Source organism: Puma concolor, chromosome B4, assembly GCF_028749965.1.
Source record: "Puma concolor isolate L17-30 chromosome B4, mPumCon1.1.hap2, whole genome shotgun sequence".
In the NCBI taxonomy this organism is placed as follows: Eukaryota; Metazoa; Chordata; class Mammalia; order Carnivora; family Felidae; genus Puma; species Puma concolor.
In genome coordinates this window covers 3,274,669-3,294,866 of record NC_141673.1, presented here as the reverse complement: position 1 = coordinate 3,294,866, position 20,198 = coordinate 3,274,669, and the positions used below count along the sequence as shown (strand labels likewise).

Here is a 20,198-nt window from a genome sequence, read left to right as displayed (position 1 = left end):
GACCTTGGAACTTCACTCCATTTTTACACCTTCACCTCGTTCGACAGCCTGATCGACGACTTTCTCTGCACTCGTGCTCCCTCTGGGCGTGTGACACGTGTAATCAGATGGCAGACCCCCAGCCGGTCTGCAGAGGACCCCCTGCCCGAAGGCCAGCGGCCGGAAGAGCGGGCCTGGTGCCTGCCCCCCGGAGGCCACGAGCCAGGGTCCAGCGCCGGCCGCAGACAGGGCTCCCCGAGGCCAGAGGGGCTCCTGGTGGACCCGGTGAAGGAGGATGGCTTGTGTGTGTAATCAGGAGAACAGAGAGAAAATGCCAGAGCAAAGGGACAGAAGCTGGTGCTGGGGCTCAGGGAGAAGAGAAGATGGTGACACGGCGGGGGGGCTTGGGAAATCGCGGGAACCGTCCCCACGCGGGCATCTTCCCCAGAGTCCGATGGCGGGGTCTCGGGCGCCGGCTGCGTGGACACACGCGCGCGTTTACAGTGCACCCTCACGCTTGCGGCCACGGGGCCCCAGGAGGCGCCCTCGGGCCACCGTCACTCACCGGACCTCGATGGCGGAGCTGCTCAGGACCTCCCCGTCACAGTTCCACGAGCTGTTGGACACAGAGCAGCAGCAGGGGGGGTGGTCGCTGCAGATCTGCCCGAAGCGCGTCTTCCCCCTCTCCTTGAGGTCGCTGTCCTCGTCCTCCACGTGCTTCGATACAAACTGGAATTTCCTGACGCGATAGACTTCGACAAAAGCGAAGTCAAACTGCAGAGAGACACGGAAGGGGCTGGCGCTTTTATAGGCGCTTTTGCGGGGGAGGCCCGTCCGTGCCCGGCGCGCCCGCAGCCCGGACACGAAGTGAAGGCCGCCGCCCGCCTCCCGGTGCGTCCACGGCGACCGGCGCTTTCTCAAGATTCTGGTAGTTCCCTAGTAGGGACTTGTAGAATTCTTCATCTTTTTAACAAGCACTGTTTTACAAACCACATAAAAATACCATTATGCTACACCTGAAATGCAATTTAATTTAAAGAAAGGAAAACACATCTTACTACAACCAGAGGCCAACCCACACTTATCTCGTTAGAGTTGGGGTCTGCCGTTGTATTAACTACAAGGATGCCAGCGACTACGGAAAGGTTTGCTAGAAAGAGGTTTGTGTCTTTAACGAGCTCTCAGAAGGAGCAGACGCTAGGAGCTTCCAATGGGTGAAACGCAGACCAGAAACCTGACCTTGTTCCCTGAGACTCAGCAGTGGGTTCCTACGGCACGGCAGTCAGGGATCACCCGCAGGGACGCTGCCCGCATAGACGCTGCCCAAATGCACCCCGCCCGCCAGCGCAGACGGGGCAGGGCGAGGGCCCCACTCACCTGGTCGTACTGGTTCGTGTGCCTGACGAGAAACCTCAGGAAGTTGAACCGGGAGCACTTCCGGATGAGGATGAGGTCGGAAGACCCGTCCCCCAGGTGGGCGGCCGGGGACAGGCCCTGGGGACTCCGGGGACAAGCACAGGACATGTTGGTGGCGTTGATGGCCAGGAACTTCCCGCAGACGACCTTCCACTCTTCCACCTCCTCTGAAGCAGAAAGGCATCGCAGACGGCACGTCACACGCGGGCACGCGTCCCGAGACCATCCCTACGGATCTCCCGTGGACTGACCCTCGGCCCCAGCACACAGGCCCTGTGCCGGCCGCCGTGCCCGGAGGGTCGCCTCCGAAAGGGCACAGCTGTGCCACTGGTCCTCACGTGGGGACGTCTGAACAACTTAGAGCGGGGGCCACCGAGCCTGGCCTGTCACCCGATTCCGTGTCAGCCGAGAATAATTCTCCCCTTCGTAAGCGGTTTACAAAACTCCAGAGGAACAGTATCTTGTGACATACGAAGATTACACGAAACTCTAATGTCAGCGTCCACAGCTAAGTTTCTGGAACGCTGCTGCGCCCACCCCCTTCCCGGCGCCTGGCAAAGCCCACAGACGAGAGTATAACCCTTGACAGGAACTGTCGCCAGCCCCCAGTCCAGAGAAGCCATGTTGCTGCCCGGAGGCGAGCAGAGAGGGACACACGCGCCCACCGACAAAGGGGGGGACGCACAGCGGGAAGACGCAGCGCCCTCAGAGGTTCCACAGCTTAAAACCCCAACACACACGGCAGTGACGGTGAGTCCGCGGCCCAGACATTACCGGTGTTCTCCAGACCGTACAACGACCTCTTCTGCTCCTCCTCCAGCTGCTGTTTGCTCTGCCTGCACACGAAGCATCTGGAAGACAAGGACGTCACCGCCCTTCCTGAGGCACGCGGCCGCGACAAGGGAGCGCACGCGCCTGGCAGTTCTCCCCTTTGCACGTCAGTTTGAATTCTGCAAGTCAGATCTTTTAAAACGTCCGCGCGTCCACGCGTACTTCTCCAGAGCGTGTACGCGCGTGGCTAAGAAGCCAAGGGCATCCCACGCGGCCGTGGCGCTGGCGTGCCGAGAGCCAGCTCGGCTTGGCCCCGAGGTCAGCGGAGCGCTGGCTGGTGACGTGCCAAGCCAGGCGCAGGTCGCTCAGCACAGGTGACACAACGGTCGTCTGTTCCAGGCGGTACCAAGCGAGCAGCCAGCTCGCAACTTCGTCGTCAGCCTGGGCTCACCGTGCAACGGTGCGTGTTCACGCCAGGGAGATCGGCGCCTCGGCTTGGCTCAGCAGCTCTACCTCTAACCGTTGTGACCTGTGGCCTCAGATTCTCCATTAAAGGAGGAAAGGGGCTCGGGAACGTGTGGGCCCGGAAGCCGTGCGCTGAGCTACGCTATCGCCGGGCACGCCAGAACCACGGTCTCGCATCTACGCTTAGAAGATACGTGTCCCCGATAGGAGCACACCCCCAAGCAGCCCAGCTTTATTTCGCGCCCTCTGCAATAGAAACACACGGAAGAATGTGCTTACCCGGCACGGCAGGGTTTCCTGTCCCTGGGAGACCCCACTGTGTGCCGCGCTGGCAGGAAAGACACTGTCCCTTCGTAGCAGTGATGTGACAGGAAGGTCTTCAAACCTGGGAACGGAGCACAAAGTAAAGCAGCCCCAGCGTCGTTTTCTGGCCACGAGACCACCAGCTGCACCTGTTCTGGGACACAGCACCCTCCCCGCACCCCCCCCCCCCAGCTGCACCTGTTCCGGGACACAGCGCCCCCCCCACCGCGCCCCCCACAGCTGCACCTGTTCTGGGACACAGCACCCTCCCCGCACCCCCCCCCCAGCTGCACCTGTTCCGGGACACAGCGCCCCCCCCCCCCGCGCCCCCCACAGCTGCACCTGTTCTGGGACACAGCACCCCCCCCGCACCCCCCCCAGCTGCACCTGTTCTGGGATACAGCACCACCCTGCGCCCCCCCAGCTGCACCTGTTCTGGGACACAGCGCCCTCCCCACGCGCCCCCCCCCCAGCTGCACCTGTTCTGGGACACAGCGCCCTCCCCCCCTGCCCCCCCCCCCGTGCCACCAGCGCATCCCAAGACCTGTGTGATGGGAGCGGTAAGGGATCGGGCCATGCTGGGTGCCGGGTCACCAGGGCTGCCTTCAGCGGTGGAGATCTCTGCCATCAGTGACCCCTCCTGCCTGCCCGCAGATCGCTGCAGGGCTGGCATGTGGCAAAGCCCCCGACATCTGGAGATGGCCTCCCCGACTCGGTGGAGGCTCATCAAAGGGCAGGGCCACCTCTCTGCTCCTCCCAGACACTCCCAGGTCTCCCTGGCTCGGCCGCCCAAGGTCACCCAGGACCAGTCTGGCATCTGGGAAGAACGCGGACAGTGACGGTCCAGGGCAGCACCGCCAAGGACTGCGTCCGGCCCATCTGGAGGACCGTGGCGTGCTATCCGCTCTGAGCGGGCCTGGCCGGCCTCGAACCGGCCCCAGCGGGCACGGGATGAACCTGAGCAGCTGACTGGAGAGAGCCCAGCAGGACAGGGGAGTGGGGGCCACAGTGGGGACCCTGCCACATCCTGCAAATGCAACAGTGACACCACTCCCCTGAGCCGGATGCCGGGCTGGCGCTGGCCATGGTGACATCGGGCACGATGGGGACACCACTGAACCCGTCCCCACCCCGGCCTCCCACCTGCTCTACCAGCAGCTAGTGTGCGGCTGGGCATCTGGGATCCGCCCAGTAACTACCCGCCCCGGGGAGAAACCCCTTCCCAATGCCCTGGCGTCCACCGTCCTCCCTCCACTTCCTCCGTGGGTGGCACCCTCCCCCCGGGACGACCCTCCAGCTCGGCAGCTGGTGAAGGGCAGGGGCTGGCCGCTCGACCTGCAGGACGGTCTCTCTCCCGGATGGCAGGGCCCCATTTCTGCCCGTCCTCAGACGGACACGTGCATGTCCCGCTGGCCCTACAACGGGCCTCCTCTCTGCCTTGAGCAAAACCGCTGAGCCTCTGCAGGTCTCTGTGTGTGAGTTCCAGGTGGGGACGGAGACGCGGACAGGACACGCCCTGCATCCTAGCGGAGAGGTGACCGTGGGCCAGGGTGAGGCCCATGGGCTCGGGAGCGAGCGGCCAGCTCAACAGCAGGTAATCAGGAGGACGGCACGAACCTCACCCAGATTCTTTCTAATCCCTCGTTCTGTTTCCTGACGACGGTTCGGGGAGATACGTTACTTGGGAGTTTCTTGCGTTTTAACTGCAAAGCGATGCCGTAGCTTTGATTTAAATAGGGCTCCGCAGTGCCTCAGACCCAGCACATTACTATCCGTTTCTCTCCCCAGAAAAGGGTTCAGATTTTAATACCTGGGGTTCTTCGACTTAACTTACTACCGACTGACCCAAAAGCAAACTGGAAAGGGCGGTGGCCGGGTGGGTGACAGTCGCCAAGCAGCAGGCGTGCCCACTCCGGACCCTGCCCCCGTTCAGACCCCTCTGGGAAGGGGACACCGCCTGAGGAGAGCGGACGGTCACGGCTTGGCACGGCCGCAGTGCCTTCGCGTCGCTCTGCGATCCCGAACAGGAGAACCGGTCTGTGGCCCTGGGGTGTCCGCCCTGCTCTGCGGGCGCCCCGGGGCCCCTCACCAGCAGGGCACCCGCCTCTGCAGGCGAAGGCAGACGCCGTGTGCCAAAGCAGGGCTACCTGAGAAGTCGTATCTGATGAGCCCCATCCACCGCTTCTTCTCACTGTCCTTGATGACGTCCCCGTAGAAGCCATAGCCCAGCAGGGACACGGAGTAGCGCAGCAGCGTGCTGTTGTGGTGAACCGAGGACACGTCCATGGGCAGTGAGTCCCCTGCGGGAGAGACACGGTCCCCTGGCCACCTCCACACCACGCCTCCCTCAGCCCCTCAATGGCACGGGCGGGCCCAGAAGCACCCAAGCGACTAAGCCGTGCAACACACGGAAGGCGGCCCCGGGGACGGTCTGCACGCGGGCCCTGGGTCTCCTGTTCCTGATTCCGATGACAGGACTTGACTAAAAGGTCCACAACAGCTTTGGGAAGTTTCCCGGCAGGCACGGAACCACAGTGGACCCACGGGGGCTCGTTCAGTGCCGCTGCTGGGAAACGGGGTGGATTTGACGGTGAAGAGGGGCCCACGTGCTAAGGAAATCGAGAATGGGCTATGCGTAAGCAGCACTTCCGGGGCCCCGTCGTCAGGGACGAGGAGGGAGCCATGTGCTTGCCGGGCAGGGGCCGTGGCTGTCTGAGCAGCTGGGGCGGCCATTCCCGCCCTCGGGGCCGTGTATACGGGAGCGCAGTAAATGCCACTTGGAAGGGGCGTCTCGGGTGCCACGGATTCAGGCCTGGGAAAACCTGTCCCGATGGGGATGAGGGGCTGAGTCCTGAGCAGAAGTGAGAGCAGAGGACCGGCGAGCGTGAGACGTGTCCAGGACAGAGGGTCAGCCTGACCCCGCGCATGGGGATGCCGAGGCAGCTGGTTGGGCCACGGGGTGCCTGTGACCCCTGATGGGGGCCCCAGAGGGCTCTGAGCAGGGTTTGTGTTTTTGAAGGACCCCCTATGGCCGTGGGAGGACAGGACAAGATGGCAGGTGGCAGGGAACCACAGCACACGCAGAGCTCTGCTGGCGGGAGGGTCGGGGCCACCCTGTGCATGCCCAGCGAGGTCCAGGGTCTGCCGCGTGCATGGAAAGGGACCTACCCACGATGATGTGCAAAGCTGATGTCTCCGCGTCATTCGTGCCGACCGTGGAAAAACACACACAATCCGTGGACCCTGAAGTAGGAGAGAGAAAAAACGTCCTTCATATCATCGTATTAATTAAACACTCAAGGGGCGTCTGGGTGGCCCAGTTGGCTAAGCGACTGACTTTGGCTCAGGTCATGATCTCACGGTTTGTGAGTTTGAGCCCCACGTCGGGCTCTGTGCTGACATCTCGGAGTCCGGAGCCTGCTTCAGATTCTGTGTCTCCCCCTCTATGCCTCCCCTGCTCACGCTCTGTGTCTCTCAATCATAAATAAACGTCAAAAAAATTAAAAACAAACAAACTCTAGTAGATTTCCAACGAGGAGGACTCTTCCTTTTGGCCCCAGAATAGATACGGAAATAAAGACTAATGTAATCTGTCCACAAAATGAATGTTGGAAATACACTGATTTGTCAAAAACACCGAGACTGCGGGTGCCTGGGGGGCTCAGTCGGTTGGGCATCTGTCTTCAGCTCAGGTCATGATCTCACAGTCCATGAGTTTGAGCCCCGCGTCGGGCTCTGTGCTGACAGCTCAGAGCCTGGAGCCTGCCTCTGCTTCTGTGCCTCTTTCTCTCTCTGCCCCTCCCCTGCTTGCGCTCTGTCTCTCTCTGTCTCAAAAATAAATAAAAACATTAAAAAAAAATTTTTTTTTTAAAGAAGCAGGTTTATAGGGGCACCTGGGTGACTTAGTAGGTTAAACTCATAGCTGAGTAGGTTAAGTAAGTAGGCTCAGCTCATGAGTTCACGGTTCATGGGTTTGAGCCCCACATCGGGCTCTGCACTGACAGCTCGGAGCCTGGAGCCTGCTTCCGATTCTGTGTCTCCCTCTCTCTCTGCCCCTCCCCCGCTCATGCTCTGTCTCTCTCTGTCTCTCTGTCTCTGTCTCTGTCTCTCTCTCTCAAATAAACATTTAAAAACAACGCAACTCTGAGACCGGAGTTCAATAGGACCAGCCATCCCCTCACAGGGTCTGTGGAGCCTGTTCCTGAACTGTCCCGGGGAGCAGAGCCCCCGAGAAATGCGGGTGGCAGTGGTGGCCGGGCACCTAGCTCAGCACTCCGCAGTGAGTATGAACCCCCTGCACGTGCCAGCGGCCACGAGACCCAAAGGACTCTGCCCTGTGCAGACGCTGCCAGTGGGAAAGCGTATGCAGAGCAAGGACAACTCGGGAAGACCCCGGAAAAAGCCCCGTGGAAGCCTGCCCCCCAACACCAGCACCCGGTTTCACAGAACGCGCCGTGACCCGTCCCTGGGTCACAGGGGCACGGCAGCTGTCACCTGACAGACGTGAGGGGACTCCGCTGGCCATGGCGGGCACACGCCTCACGCTGACATGCTCGGCTGCACACTAGGGGCGACCTCGTGGCACCCGGCCAGTGCCTGGACCCCCAGGTCCTCCCTAGGTGTGGCCCGGTTCTAACTGGGTCATAATCCAGGTCACTGTTCTCAGCCCGAGTGGGCGGAGACTCTCCTGGGGTGCTTATTTACAACAGGGTCCTGAACCCCACTCTCCCGAGATCCTGACCCAGCAGGTCTGGGACGGGGCCGAGCAACGCGAAGTGTAACACGTCCTTTGCTGAAAGCCTGGTGTAGATTTCCTAACAAAGGGAGGACAGGATCCAGAACGGCACAGTTTTGTCACGGACACCACGCCCAGCACAGACCGAGATCCATCGGGAGGAACCAGCGTTAACGGGCAGGGGGGCCTGGACGCCAGCAGGGGCCACGTCTCTGCCCTTGGGCCCCGGGACAATCTACAAGTCTCCCGTCGTAAGTGATGTCCGACGCAGCCGGAAAGTTCCAGGCTCCTGACGGACGTGTCGGGTTGCAAGCACCCTCTGGGGTCTCTTCGAGTAACAGAATCTGGTCCAGTCTGTGATCCGAGGGGAGGCTCTTAATTATTTAATCTACGCTGACATGTGGCTTCTGGATGTTGGTAAGTTATATAAACACACGCATATTTTTTTTCACCAATCTTAACCTGAAGACTTCAGTGGCACCTCGTTCCACAAATGAGCCAAATACACATTTTTAAATAAACGTTTAAGATTATAGGAGTGACTAATCTTAATAGAAATTAACATCAACGGTGTCCACGAGAAGCCTCGTGGTTTCAGACTCTCCCCACCCGCTCACTCGTCGTTAGAGTGAAGGGTGCTCGGATAATATAAATGGTTTCGAGAGCACAGACTCCAAAAGAACCATGCTCTGAGGTAGTCCTTCACATCCCCAGAACTTTCCAGAACATCCGCAGAGCCCACTCGCTCCCCTTGTGTGCCCAGGGCCCTGTTTACTTTCCTGGCAAGCCATCCCTCATCACAAGAGCTGAGGAGACCCCCACACTCGCCTGCACCTGCAGGGATGTAACGCGTACGGTCGGTGAGGATTCTGCAAGGACCTCCAATAAAAACGCAGAAGCCGACGTCTGGCTTCTATCCTGCACCACAGCCTATAAACCGAGGTCTCTGAAGCCTGTCCCTGCGTCTGGGCCACCCCGTACAGGGGGACCCCGCGGGGGAGCTCCGAGTCTCGAGAAGGAACCTCGTGGGGCCGGAAGGTCTGCGAGCGTGGGACGCCCTCTACAACCACAACAGAGGTGGGCCCGTGCTGTTCCCAAGCTGCCAGAGGCGTCTCGTCTAGGGAGGCGTGGGCGGGACAGGGCGAGGCGACCGACCTTTCTGGTCAGGCGTCCAGGGTCCGGGCCTGGGCCGGGCTGGGGTGTGGCCCCCATTTCTGGAGCCGGAGTTCAACGCAAACACCTTCTATCCAGGTGTAAGATGGGCGGAAATGTGCTTGTGTTCCAGGATTTAATTCTAGATCCCGCCATCGCCCTGAACGGGCAGGACGCACCTTCTCTCTCGGTCACCCGGGTCCTTTGGGCAAAGAGTGGGGCAGGTGAACAGAGCTTCCGACGGTTTTCAGGGATCGTTTTACTGAAAGGTCAGATTTTCGAAGGAGGGGACCGCTCAGCCTCCCGCCTACTTGGGATCCTTCACGGGGCCGCCGCCCCTCGGCCGGCCCCTGCCACCTGCCCCTTTCTCCCAGGAGGCCCCCGCCCCCCGAGGGCAGCACACCCGCAGCCAGGCCCCCTCCTGCCCTCACCACACTTCACCCCGGAAGGTCGTCCAGAGCCCCCCGTCTGCAAGGGCGTGGTCCCTGCCACTGCTCGGCTCTCTTCCTTATTCACCCTTGTCTGCGTCCCCACAGCCCACGAGCCCGGCCTTGCTCACTCCTGGGCCGCAGCCGGGCCGAGAACGCACGGGCACCGACGGACTGGGTGAACTCTGGCGCAGGCGGAGGGACCCGGGCGCCGGCAGACAAGTCCACACACACGTCCCGGTCCTCACGGGTGCCCCCAACACCACTGTTCCCTTCTGGCGTTCTGTCAGCGTGCCTTCAACAGCTCGACCCTCGGGTCCGACGTCACTCCCCGGTCATCTCCTCAAGCCTGTGGCCCAGGCTTTAACCAAGAGGAAGGCCCAGCTTCCGGAAACGCAAGGTCTGGCTCAGCTCAGGCGTCAGGACGTGGTTCTGGCATCATCGGCCCCCCATGCTGAGCCGCGTCCCTCCCAAGGCGCTGGGGCCCCACTGCGCAGCACAGGGGCAGTGACGGGAAGACGCCGGGTGGAGGGTCGGCTCTCTGCGGCCTCGCTAATACCTCCAGATACTCCAGCGGAAAGAGGCTGAATTTAGGAAACATCAGCTCGGGACCCAGAGTGGCTGCAGCGGTGGCCTCCATCATGCTCTGTCCCGGACCCCCCCCACACAACCCCCTCCTCCCGACTGCTCCTCAGGGCCCCCGGGAGCCCCGTCTCGGATCTCCATCAGAACTCTTGCCTCGTCGTGGCCCCTCCCCAGGCTGCCAAGTCCAACATCACGGGGTCACCCTGGCCGCCTCCGTCACCCTTGGTTCCTTGGGCTCACTCTGTGCCCAAGTCACAGCCGCCCACGGGGCCACCGACCAAACCACGGGCGTCCTCCCTAGGCCTCGGGCAATGGCGCCCTGAGCAGAACGTAGGGGGTGGTCTTCGAGCCCACACAGACGACACTGCCCACGGGCCCATGAGACTCTTCCCTCTGTGTCTCACCGCAAGGCCCTCGGGACTCGAGCCCCGTGCTGGGCCCCTGTCCAGGCGCCTCCGTTACCCCAGTCCTGGCACTCCTGCCCCACAGGCCCCCCTCCTCAGCACACAGCTCATTCCCATCTGCCCCCCGCTCCAGCTGACCCCGTGCACGGCTGGCGCCTCACCTGTCCCCTCTCAGAACGGCCCTGGACTCCCTGCAGAGAGAAGCCGTCCCGGCCGTTCTCCCTGAACTGTTTCCCCGCAGCGCCCACGCTTCCTCGTGTGCTGGGGGCTCCTCCGTGGGCAGAGGCCACACCCGTCTAGTTCACTGCACCCCAAGGCCCAGAGGGCGCAGAGCCGGCCTCGGTCCGTCCTCACATGCCTGATGCAGCTGCACGGGCTCCCACGAACATCAACGCTCAGAGCTTAGAGTTTTAAGTATTAGAGCCACTGCAGGCACGTGGTGACATCGAGGAAAAATAGTTTGGCACGTGGACAAACAAAATTCACGTAGCCCAGAGCAGACCACATTCAAAGTCCAAAGACAAGCCTAACCTGAGAAAACAGCTGAGACCGAAGCGACCAAGAATAAATACGTTTAATATACAAACACCGTCAGTCGGAAAAAGACAAGACTCTTCCTGACTGTAGGGTGGGGCAGAGAGGTCTCTGAGTTCCCACGGTCCGTGCCCTTCTGGGTGACCTTGAGACCCCTCATCTGTGGATGATGGCGGCACCTCCCTCACAGAGCGGTCGTGACCACGGAATTACAGGAATTACATGACGCGTGACGTGGGGATATTGCCCAGACCCTGGCCCGCAGCCAGCCTGTGTCAGTGCGGACACAGGGCGGGGACACAGGGCGCAGGGCAGAAGGCGCCTCATCCCCGTGGCCTTGTTTGCAAAGGCTTAAACCAACAATGCCCAGGCTTTGCTTGCCTTAGCACTGTCATTTTTCAAAGAACTAGGCACTTCCTAGAAAGACCTAAAACCGGCTGAGCTATGTCTTTGGGACGCAGCCCAGGGGCCCACAGGGTTAACAGGCCCGGCTCCCTCCTTCCCGGCCCCCATTGCACGGGCCCTTCCCCCAACCCCAGCGCCCCCAGGTCTGGGCTACAAGCCACTTCTAGAAGACCAGCTGCTTTCTGGGGTCCTTTCCTCCTCAGTTGCGCTCTGGGGTCCCAGTGCCCCCCATCCCCTCACCCCCTTCCCCTGCCATTCGGCAGTCCTTTGAGAGCCAACTGTCCCCCAGCTGCCAGCTTCTGGGCGCTTGTGGGAAGCAGGTGTCGGGGGAAGACAGGACTCCCCCAGGCACACATCAGTGGTCCTTTCCTCCGCCATCAACTGTCAACAAAGCCTTCACCCATGTGCCGATAAAATCCCCAGCTCGGTAACAGAATGAACCTGAAGGAAGCTCCATGCCCCCGGGGACAGGGACGGGGACGGGGACGGGGACGGGACGCCCTACCCGCGGGGATGATGCCGATCCGGAGTGGGCTGGGCACCAGGGCTGCCCGGGGCTGGTTCTGGTCCACGCCGGCGTTCCTCTGTGTCCTGCCAATCAGGCCGTGCAAGACCTCGCTGAACATGCCGTCTCCACCAACGCAGACAATCCTGCAGGGGACACGGGGGTTAGGGTCCCTTCTGCTGTCCCCGCAACGCCGTGCTCTCCACTGCTCAGAAAAAGTTAATCTGCATATGCAGGTAGTAAGATGGAGAAGGAAAACGGCCCACGGTTGTCTCCCAGACGCAGAGGAGGGGTGATGGAAATTTTCTGCAGTTTCTGGTTTTCTATAGGAAGCAGGTTTACTTTGACAATCAGGAAAAGCAAGGGCAGGGAGCGGACAAAACTAAGACAGGTGGGGAGGGCCTGAAAGGAACCTTACTCACCCGTCGTATTTATCTATGTTGATCTCGTATAAGCTCTCCTTGGCCTGATTAGCACGTTCGGTGACTACGGGGAAAAGATAATATTTCATTGTACGGTTTACGTTCGAATCTGAGAGTCTGAGTTAACATAAGAGGCAAGCAAACCATTCTTTTAAAATGAGGTCCTAGAACATCCTCAGGGGGATGGAGTGGGGGTGGGGCGCCGAGCCCAGGCGGAGGCAACCCTCGTTCAGGACGCATTCCTCGGGGGGGAGACGCCACCTTCTTGGCATCTAATTGCCAACAAATGGTAACTTTTTGGAAAGAGATTTTATAGCTTTTCCTTATTATCCAAGTTCGTTTGAAATTTTAGAAAAATACCAAGACGTAAAAGAAAAGAAAAGAAAAGAGAAAAGAAAAGAAAAGAAAAAAGAAAAGGAAACGTCAGCCCACATCTGTATACTCAACGTAAGACACAAAGACACAACTGAAATTCTGCTGTGCGGGCAGACTTATATCCCGGTGTTCCCGGCCCTGACCATTTTCTTTTTAAATTTTTTTTTTTTTCAACGTTTATTTATTTTTGGGACAGAGAGAGACAGAGCATGAACGGGGGAGGGGCAGAGAGAGAGGGAGACACAGAATCGGAAACAGGCTCCAGGCTCTGAGCCATCAGCCCAGAGCCTGACGCGGGGCTCGAACTCACGGACCGCGAGATCATGACCTGGCTGAAGTCGGACGCTTAACCGACTGCGCCACCCAGGCGCCCCGGCCCTGACCATTTTCTTAAGTGAAAAGCTCTCCGTAAAGACCACGTTAAAGGTCCACCCGCTCGCTGTCCCTTCCGTTTCGCCACACTCGGGCAGTGGTACCTCCACGTTTCCTGTTGGCGGGCATTTACGCGGTCTCAGTGTGCTGCTCTTACGGGACGTGGCAGTGCACGCGTGGGCACTTCTGTGCATCCGACTGCCGTCCTGGGGAGGACTCACATCTGGACTCCTGACCGACCCCCTAATTTGTAAGGCTCTTCGCCCACACTGCCAGTGGCTCTTTAACACGCGTGTGCAGACCCCAGAGCACGGGGTCCGGGGAGGAGAACCCCGGCTTCCTGCACCCGCCCGGCGTTGAGAATCTGCACTTAAAACCACATCACGTTTCTTAAAACATCACTCATTGGTGAAATTACTTCTAAGCCTCATCGAATCGCTCGTCTTTCTTCTTCCACGAATCTTCTGTCCGTGATCCTGACCCTTTTATCTTCTTAGTGTTTCTCTTCTATGCTAAGACTGGGTCAGAGAGGTATACAGTCTTTGTTTTGTACTGTTCCCATTCTGGCAGAGAAAACAACGTATTTTATTTTGTTTAAAATAATCACATAATGGGGCGCCTGGGTGGCTCAGTCGGTGAAGCGTCCGACTTCGGCTCAGGTCATGATCTCACGGTCCGTGAGTTCGAGCCCCGCGTCGGGCTCTGTGCTGACAGCTCAGGGCCTGGAGCTTGCTTCGGATTCTGTGTCTCCCTCTATCTGCCCCTCCCCCGCTCCTGCTCTGTCTCTCAAAAATAAACATTAAAAAACAATTAAAGCAAGAATAAATACAATTTTAGTAAGTTTTTTTTTTTTTAAAGTGTAGAGGGGCGCCTGGGTGGCTCAGTCGGTTAAGCGTTTGACTTCAGCTCAGGTCATGATCTCATGGTCTGTGAGTCTGAGACCCACATTGGGCTCTGTGCTGACAGCTCGGAGCCTGGCGCCTGCTTTGAATTCCGGGCCTCCCTCTCTCTCTGCCCGCCCCCCCCCCATGCTTACTCGCGCTCTCTCTGTCAAAAATAAACAAACATTTAAAAAAATTAAAAATAAATAAATAAAATAATCACATAAGATAAAAATCTTGTCTAGAATCATTCTCAAACACGCCTATGTATTTAACGGAGAATTTACACCTTACCGATTATTTCGGTGGTGATGGACGCTAAGGTAAACAGTGGGGCCACTTTCCTTTCATATATCCGCTTGCCTTGTCCTTTCCCTCCAAACGGATTAATAAACACCAGTAAATGCTTTGGTCTGGATGCTACAAGACAACAACAATGCGTAAATCACAACGGGTGTCGCAAATACTCTCTCGCAAGTACTGTGTTACTGAACAAAATCAAACCACGATGGTGTGAGGAATCTGCGCAGGACCGTCTGGGAGAAAGTATTTTTAAGTCAAAGAACAGCACGGAAAGGCTTCTTCTTCTACGAGCAGGGAGAAGGGCCGGCCTGTGAGAACGGGCAGAAGCTCTGCACATCTGCAAGGTCTCCCAGAAGCCCCCAGAACTCAGAAGGCAGCAGCAGCCTCGCCTGCTTCATGTTCAGGAACGTGGGTCTGCAGAGAACAAGAAGAAACGGATATACGGGACAGAGCGCCAGGAGAGACAGACAGACCGACAGGCACAGACAGAGCCTGACATGTAGTCCATGGAGACGGACAGAGAGACGGACAGACGGCGAGACACGGACAGCCCCTCGGTCCCTGGTTCCAGTCCCGTCCAGAGAACCTCCCCACGTGGGTCACGCCTGTGCTCTTACAACAGCTCCCACATTTCTGTTGGGGTCAGTTCAAACAGATTTTGATATTTAAAAACCCAACTTTACTAACAAATCAATCGACGTGGCAAGAAAGTATATATGCCCAAGAAAACTGAAAACCTAAGTCCCCACAAAATCCTGCACACAGATGTTCCCAGCGGGGCCATTCGCAACAGCCCCGAGCAGAAATATCCCAAACGCCCGTCGACTGACGACCGACACACCAGTGGTCCAGCTGCACAATGGAATGCTACTCGGCCATAAAAAGGCACAAACCGCTGGCATATTTACCAGCACGGACACATCTCTGACTCATTACGCAGAGAGCCCGAAGCCCTCGAAAGGCCCCCGTCACACGATTCCATTCAGAGTGATCCTCTCTGCACTGATGGGAAGGATCATCAGAAGACTCTGGGGTGACGTGAGTCTCACAGGGAGGGGTGTGGGGTACACGGCACCTGTACGTTGTGTGTCAACATCACGGATTTAAACTCACGGTCTGTCCGTTTCGCTGTACGGAAATTCTAGCTCAGAACTGTAAATAAATGTTCATCTCTAATTAGTGAGTCGCCCGCTGAAGTGTTTAAAGGTGAAGCACCCCACATCCATCACTTAACTCTGAAACTCAGCGAAGAACACTATTAACTACTGGATAGATCCACAGACATCGACAAAGCAGATACAACAACATGTTAACCACTGTAGAATCGAGGCTTTGGATATGTGTGCATTCACTGTACAATTCTTGTAATTTTTCCCTTCTGTATGCTTGAAAATCTTCATAATAAAATACTGGAGGGGGGATAACACACAGTAGAGAAAATCAACAAAGTCAGAAGTTGGTTCTTTGAAGAGATTCATGAAATTGGTAATTCCTTAATAAAGCTGATAAAGAAAAAGGGAGAAGAGATAAACTATTATTTACCAAGAGCAAGAAAGGGGACATTATTCCAGAATCTGCACATATTACAGGGAAAGTGAAAGGATTATGAATAAACTTATAAATTTGGATAGACAAATTTTCTGAAAACAAATACAATTTACCAAAGCTGGCAGAAGCAATAGAAAAATCTGACGAGTCTGGTATTTAATAAAGAAACCAAAGTCATTAATGAAAACCTCCCAAAGAAAGCCCAGGCCCAGAGGGCTCACCAGTGAATCCTTCCAAGTTTTTAGGGAAGACCATAGTCCCCAGAATCACATAAACTCTTGCACAGAAGGACCGAGCGCCTCCCAGCTCCCCGCATGGGGCCACCAATGCTTGGCAGCAAAACCAGACAAGGGCGTGGTCAGAGGGGAGCTATGGGTCGATGTCTCCCCTTAGCCGAGGCGTAGAAATCCTGAACCAAATATCAGCAAGTCAACTCCAGAAATACATAGAAAAAGAGTAACACGTCATGACCAAGTTGGATTTCATAGGAATACAAAGGCATCTGTACAAAGAGAAGCCAATGTACTTAACACATGGACTCCAAAAGGAGACAATCACACAGGCACCCCAACAGATGCAGAAAAAGCATTCATCAAATTTATCAGTTAGTTATGGCTGAAGGAAAAACAAACTCCTAAAACTAAGAATTTGAAAAGAACGTCCTTTATATGTTTTTACCTATTTTTAATTCTTTTTTCGGTTTTACTTTTTATTTTTTTATTTTTTTTAATGTTTATTTATTTTTGAGACAGAGAGAGACAGAGCATGAACAGGGGAGGGGCAGAGAGAGAGGGAGACACAGAATCTGAAACAGGCTGCAGGCTCTGAGCTGTCAGCACAGAGCCCGACGCGGGGCTCAAACTCACGGACCGTGAGATCATGACCTGAGCCGAAGTCAGACGCTTAACCAACCAAGCCACCCAGGCGCCCCTCAGTTTTACTTTTTTAGAAATCTCTACACCCAACGTGGGGCTCAAACTCATGACCCCGAGATCAGGAGTTGCCCGCTCCGCCGACTGAGCCCGCCAGGCACCCCTTTAATATGTTTTTTTAAAAATCTATGAAAAACCTAAGAAACATCATCCTTGACAGTGAAATGTCGGAAACGGCCCCGAGAACAGGACTGAGACGACCCTCCGCACGCTGGGATCCACACCAGGGCAAAACTGTGAGAAAGAGACATAAATGGCACAAGAACCAAGACGGATGAACGAGAAGGGTCGTTACTCACAGTTGACATGACTGCGTTCGAAGAAAATCCAAAAGAACCATCAATCTATTAAAAAGTGGACTTAGCAACGTCACTGGGCACAAAGTGGAAATCCATTCAAGTTCTGCACACACGAGCCAAGTTCGTGGAGAACAACTTGGCGGCTCATGGCGTGTGGGGGGAGGGACACTCCTTCCCTCAATGGCGTGGGGTCTGTGTTTAAGTAAACCCTGACCGCTCACCTAACACCACACACCCAAATGAATTCTAGGTGGATTCTAGGTCTAAATGTGAAAGGTAAAACAAAGTTCTCAGGAGAAAATATCTTCATGGCTCTGGAGTGGGCAAAGATGTCAAATAGGACCCAAACTAACCATAGAGCAAAACAAAACAAAAAGATAAATAGATCTACATTAAAATGAAGGATGTCTGGGGCACCTGGGGGCTCAGTTGGTTACCCGTCCGACTCTGATCTCAGCTTGGGTCTTGATCTCACGGTTGGTGAGTTCGAGCCCCATGTTGGGCTCCATGCTGGGATGAAGCCTACTTAAAAAAAGAAAAAAAAAAAAAAAAAGGATGTCCGTCCATCAACAGACACCAGTAAGAGACTACAAAGGCAAGCCACAGAAAGAGAAATGATGTCGGTAATTCATAAATCCAATAAAAGAGCTGGATCCATGGTATACAAAGAATATCCATGTAACATTAAGAAAAGACAGATAACCCAACAGAAAAGTGGACAAGAGACCCGAACAGCAGACTCCTTATGAAAGGGGATTTCCGAATGGCCCAGAAACACAGGAGCGTGTTTCTCAACCTCTTTAGCTATCAGGGAAATGTAAATTAACCCCGTCACGCAAGACTCGTAACACCCACCCAAACAGCTACAATTATTAAGGTGTGGGCAAGACTTGGGGCAACCGGGACTCTCATATTCTGCTGGTGGGAGTGTCGCCGTCTGACGCTGTCTACTGAGGTGGCACATATGCCCCGGGGGCCACTCGAACCACCAACTGCACTCCCGCACGCAGCCAATGGAAATGCAGGCATGTGTCCACAGGAGACACGCACCAGAACGTTCAGAACATACAGGATTGTCTGCAGCGGCCCACACCGGGGAGCTCTCCCAGCGACCCGCCACAGTAAAATGGATGAGTAAGTGGTCGGACACAGAGGGCCACGCCATCAAGAGAACAAGCAGCTGACACCGCACGCACAGCGTGGGGAAGCTTCACAAACTGACACTGAGCCAGCCAGCCAGACACAGGAGCTCTGCAGAGCACGGTGACTCATCAACTGAAGCCGGTCGTTCAGAAGCCAGGCAGTGATCACCCCGTGGGGGAGCGGGGGGGGGGGGATGCCCGCAGGGGGCCCAGGGAGCCCCGGGAGCTGGCGGTGTTCTGGATGTGGATGCCAGATGCTTGCTCAGAGCGCCGGGTGTGTGAGAGCTCCCGGGCCACGCGCTCTGGATCCGGGCGCTTCCCTGCGTCTACACGACCTCCAGTAAACACCACAACAGACGGACACAGAGTTAGTTACAGAGTAGCTGAGGTAACAGAATCCCGGAGTTCTTGCCCACACCAGCGCCTGCGACGCGCGTACAACTGTGTGCGCTTTCCTACTAGTTACGCGGGAAACAGGCGCCCGCCGTCCAATGGGGGGCAGGTTCGGTGAACTTCCTCTTGGGGTCTGAACCTACAGAATCGGCCCGAGTCTACAGATTCAGAGCCTCAGGAAAGCGAGCAGAGGAAGCAGGAAGGGGGCAGCGGGGACGCGGAGGACGAGTCTGGAAAGATGGAGGAGAAGGCGGCAGACGGGCAGGGGGCAACTTCCACGCAGACTCACACAGCAGGACAGGGCCCTTGCGCTGGGAGACGTGGGGAGAGGTCGGGGGTCACTGGCCCGGCAGCAGGTAAGGGAGGTCACGTCCCGCGGGATTAGATGGCGGGATGCAGAATACCAAAGGCACCTCTTCGAGCTAGCGAGTCTCTCTGCAGCTGACAGGCCTTCAACATATTATAATTCGCTTCTTTGATCCAGATGCCAAATGAATCAAAGAAGACCGAAAACAAACCTACCCACACACGGTTTCTCTTCTACAGTGAAAGAAAGCCTGGACTGAGCTCACAGAACGACGTGTTACGATCACAACCAAACAGGACTCCAGACAGAGGATGAGCTGGCATCTTGCGCGTTCCAAGGGGCGACAGACAGACTCGGGGCGCAGGTGTGCACAGGGGCGCCCCCACGTCCCTAGCTCACTCCCCACATCCACCAGGAACGTAGCTATCGCCATCCTGGCTTCCCAGAAATAGAACCTGAGGCTCAGCGGGCCCAGGGGCCTGTCCCCCCACCCCCCCCCCCCCCGCCACCTCGCGGCCGGTCAGGGAAGGCGCCCCGGCCCCTGGAAGGCCATGCTTGGGGCAGCGCCCGGTGCCAGGCTGGTCCCGTAAGCGGTAAAACTAGTATGTTTTTAAGCCACCCCAATTCAGCAGTGCACTTGGTTACGGGAAGGTGTGCAAAAGGCAGGGAAGCAGCCACGATCACAGGGTCCCACGCAGGCCCCGGCGACCGCGCCTCTCTCCACGTACTCAGCTTCTCCAGCAGCTCCCGCAGCGTCTGCAGCCACAGGTGACACAGCGGCTCCTCAGCACAGCAGAAGGTCACCTGCGCCCACCTCCAGCGGTGACGTCGGGCCCTCTTCACGCAGTGCACTGCGGAGACAGACAGCGCGGCGGGTCGGGGGGTCACGGAGCACAGCCTCGCGCCCCATGTGCAGCCTCGCAGCCTGGCAGGGTCCCCGTGCCGCCCCCGCCTTCCGGCCTATGTCTCAGTTCTCCTCACTCATGTTAAAAAGCAAAGAAAGTCAAAGCTGATCAAAACATTAATCAAAAGGAGATCTTGGGAAAAACTGCATAAGGCAGTCTCTGCGAGATAAAGCAAAGAAACACTGAATTTGTCGAGCAAGCGACGAAACCATGGCCTTTTGGGGCATCTGCGCGCAGTCCCCGGAGACACGGGACGGATTCGCTCCATCACCTGTGAAAGCGAAGGGCTTCTCCATCTTCTGCCATTTTCCGCGGCCGTAGTGCCTGCTGTGGATGTCAGTTTCTTCGACGGTGATGATCTCAGAGACGGGCACAGAGCAGGCATCTGGAAAGACCACAGCCTCACGTCAGACGACTGCACAGAATTCACACAAACACAGAAGTCCAACCCGAAATGCTGGGAACGCTCTGCTTTCACATTCTCATTAGAAATCCAGAAGTAAAGAAAAGAATCGTACTGTAGGTTTTGAATCGGCGCTAACTGCGCGGGGTCGACGTTACCAGAGGGTGGGGTGGTTCACCCAACAGAATGGAGACCGCCAGCTTTCCAAATGATTTGCTCCGCTGCCTTCCCCGG

The 20,198-nt window shown here is 56.9% G+C and overlaps 1 protein-coding gene across 10 annotated transcripts in view; it reads right to left on the bottom strand.

The window, feature by feature from the left end:
* Positions 1-20,198, bottom strand: part of CERK (ceramide kinase) — a 47,829-nt gene that overhangs the window by 4,143 nt on the left and 23,488 nt on the right. For 9 of the 10 annotated variants that reach the window (XR_015253220.1, XR_015253218.1, XR_015253222.1 and 6 more), the window contains exons 2-12: positions 19,833-19,946; positions 19,385-19,507; positions 14,027-14,152; positions 12,105-12,168; positions 11,683-11,828; positions 6,103-6,177; positions 5,082-5,234; positions 2,911-3,016; positions 2,170-2,246; positions 1,357-1,562; positions 545-753 (exon numbers count right to left, since the gene is read on the bottom strand). Coding sequence is in view for 2 of the 10 variants with exons in the window: in XM_086711983.1 (XP_086568109.1) it covers positions 545-753; positions 1,357-1,562; positions 2,170-2,246; positions 2,911-3,016; positions 5,082-5,234; positions 6,103-6,177; positions 11,683-11,828; positions 12,105-12,168; positions 14,027-14,152; positions 19,385-19,507; positions 19,833-19,946 (1,399 nt within the window). In the remaining 8 variants the exon portion in view is untranslated. The remainder of the gene's footprint in view (positions 1-544; positions 754-1,356; positions 1,563-2,169; positions 2,247-2,910; positions 3,017-5,081; positions 5,235-6,102; positions 6,178-11,682; positions 11,829-12,104; positions 12,169-14,026; positions 14,153-19,384; positions 19,508-19,832; positions 19,947-20,198) is intronic. The other variant, XM_086711982.1, reaches the window with a different exon arrangement.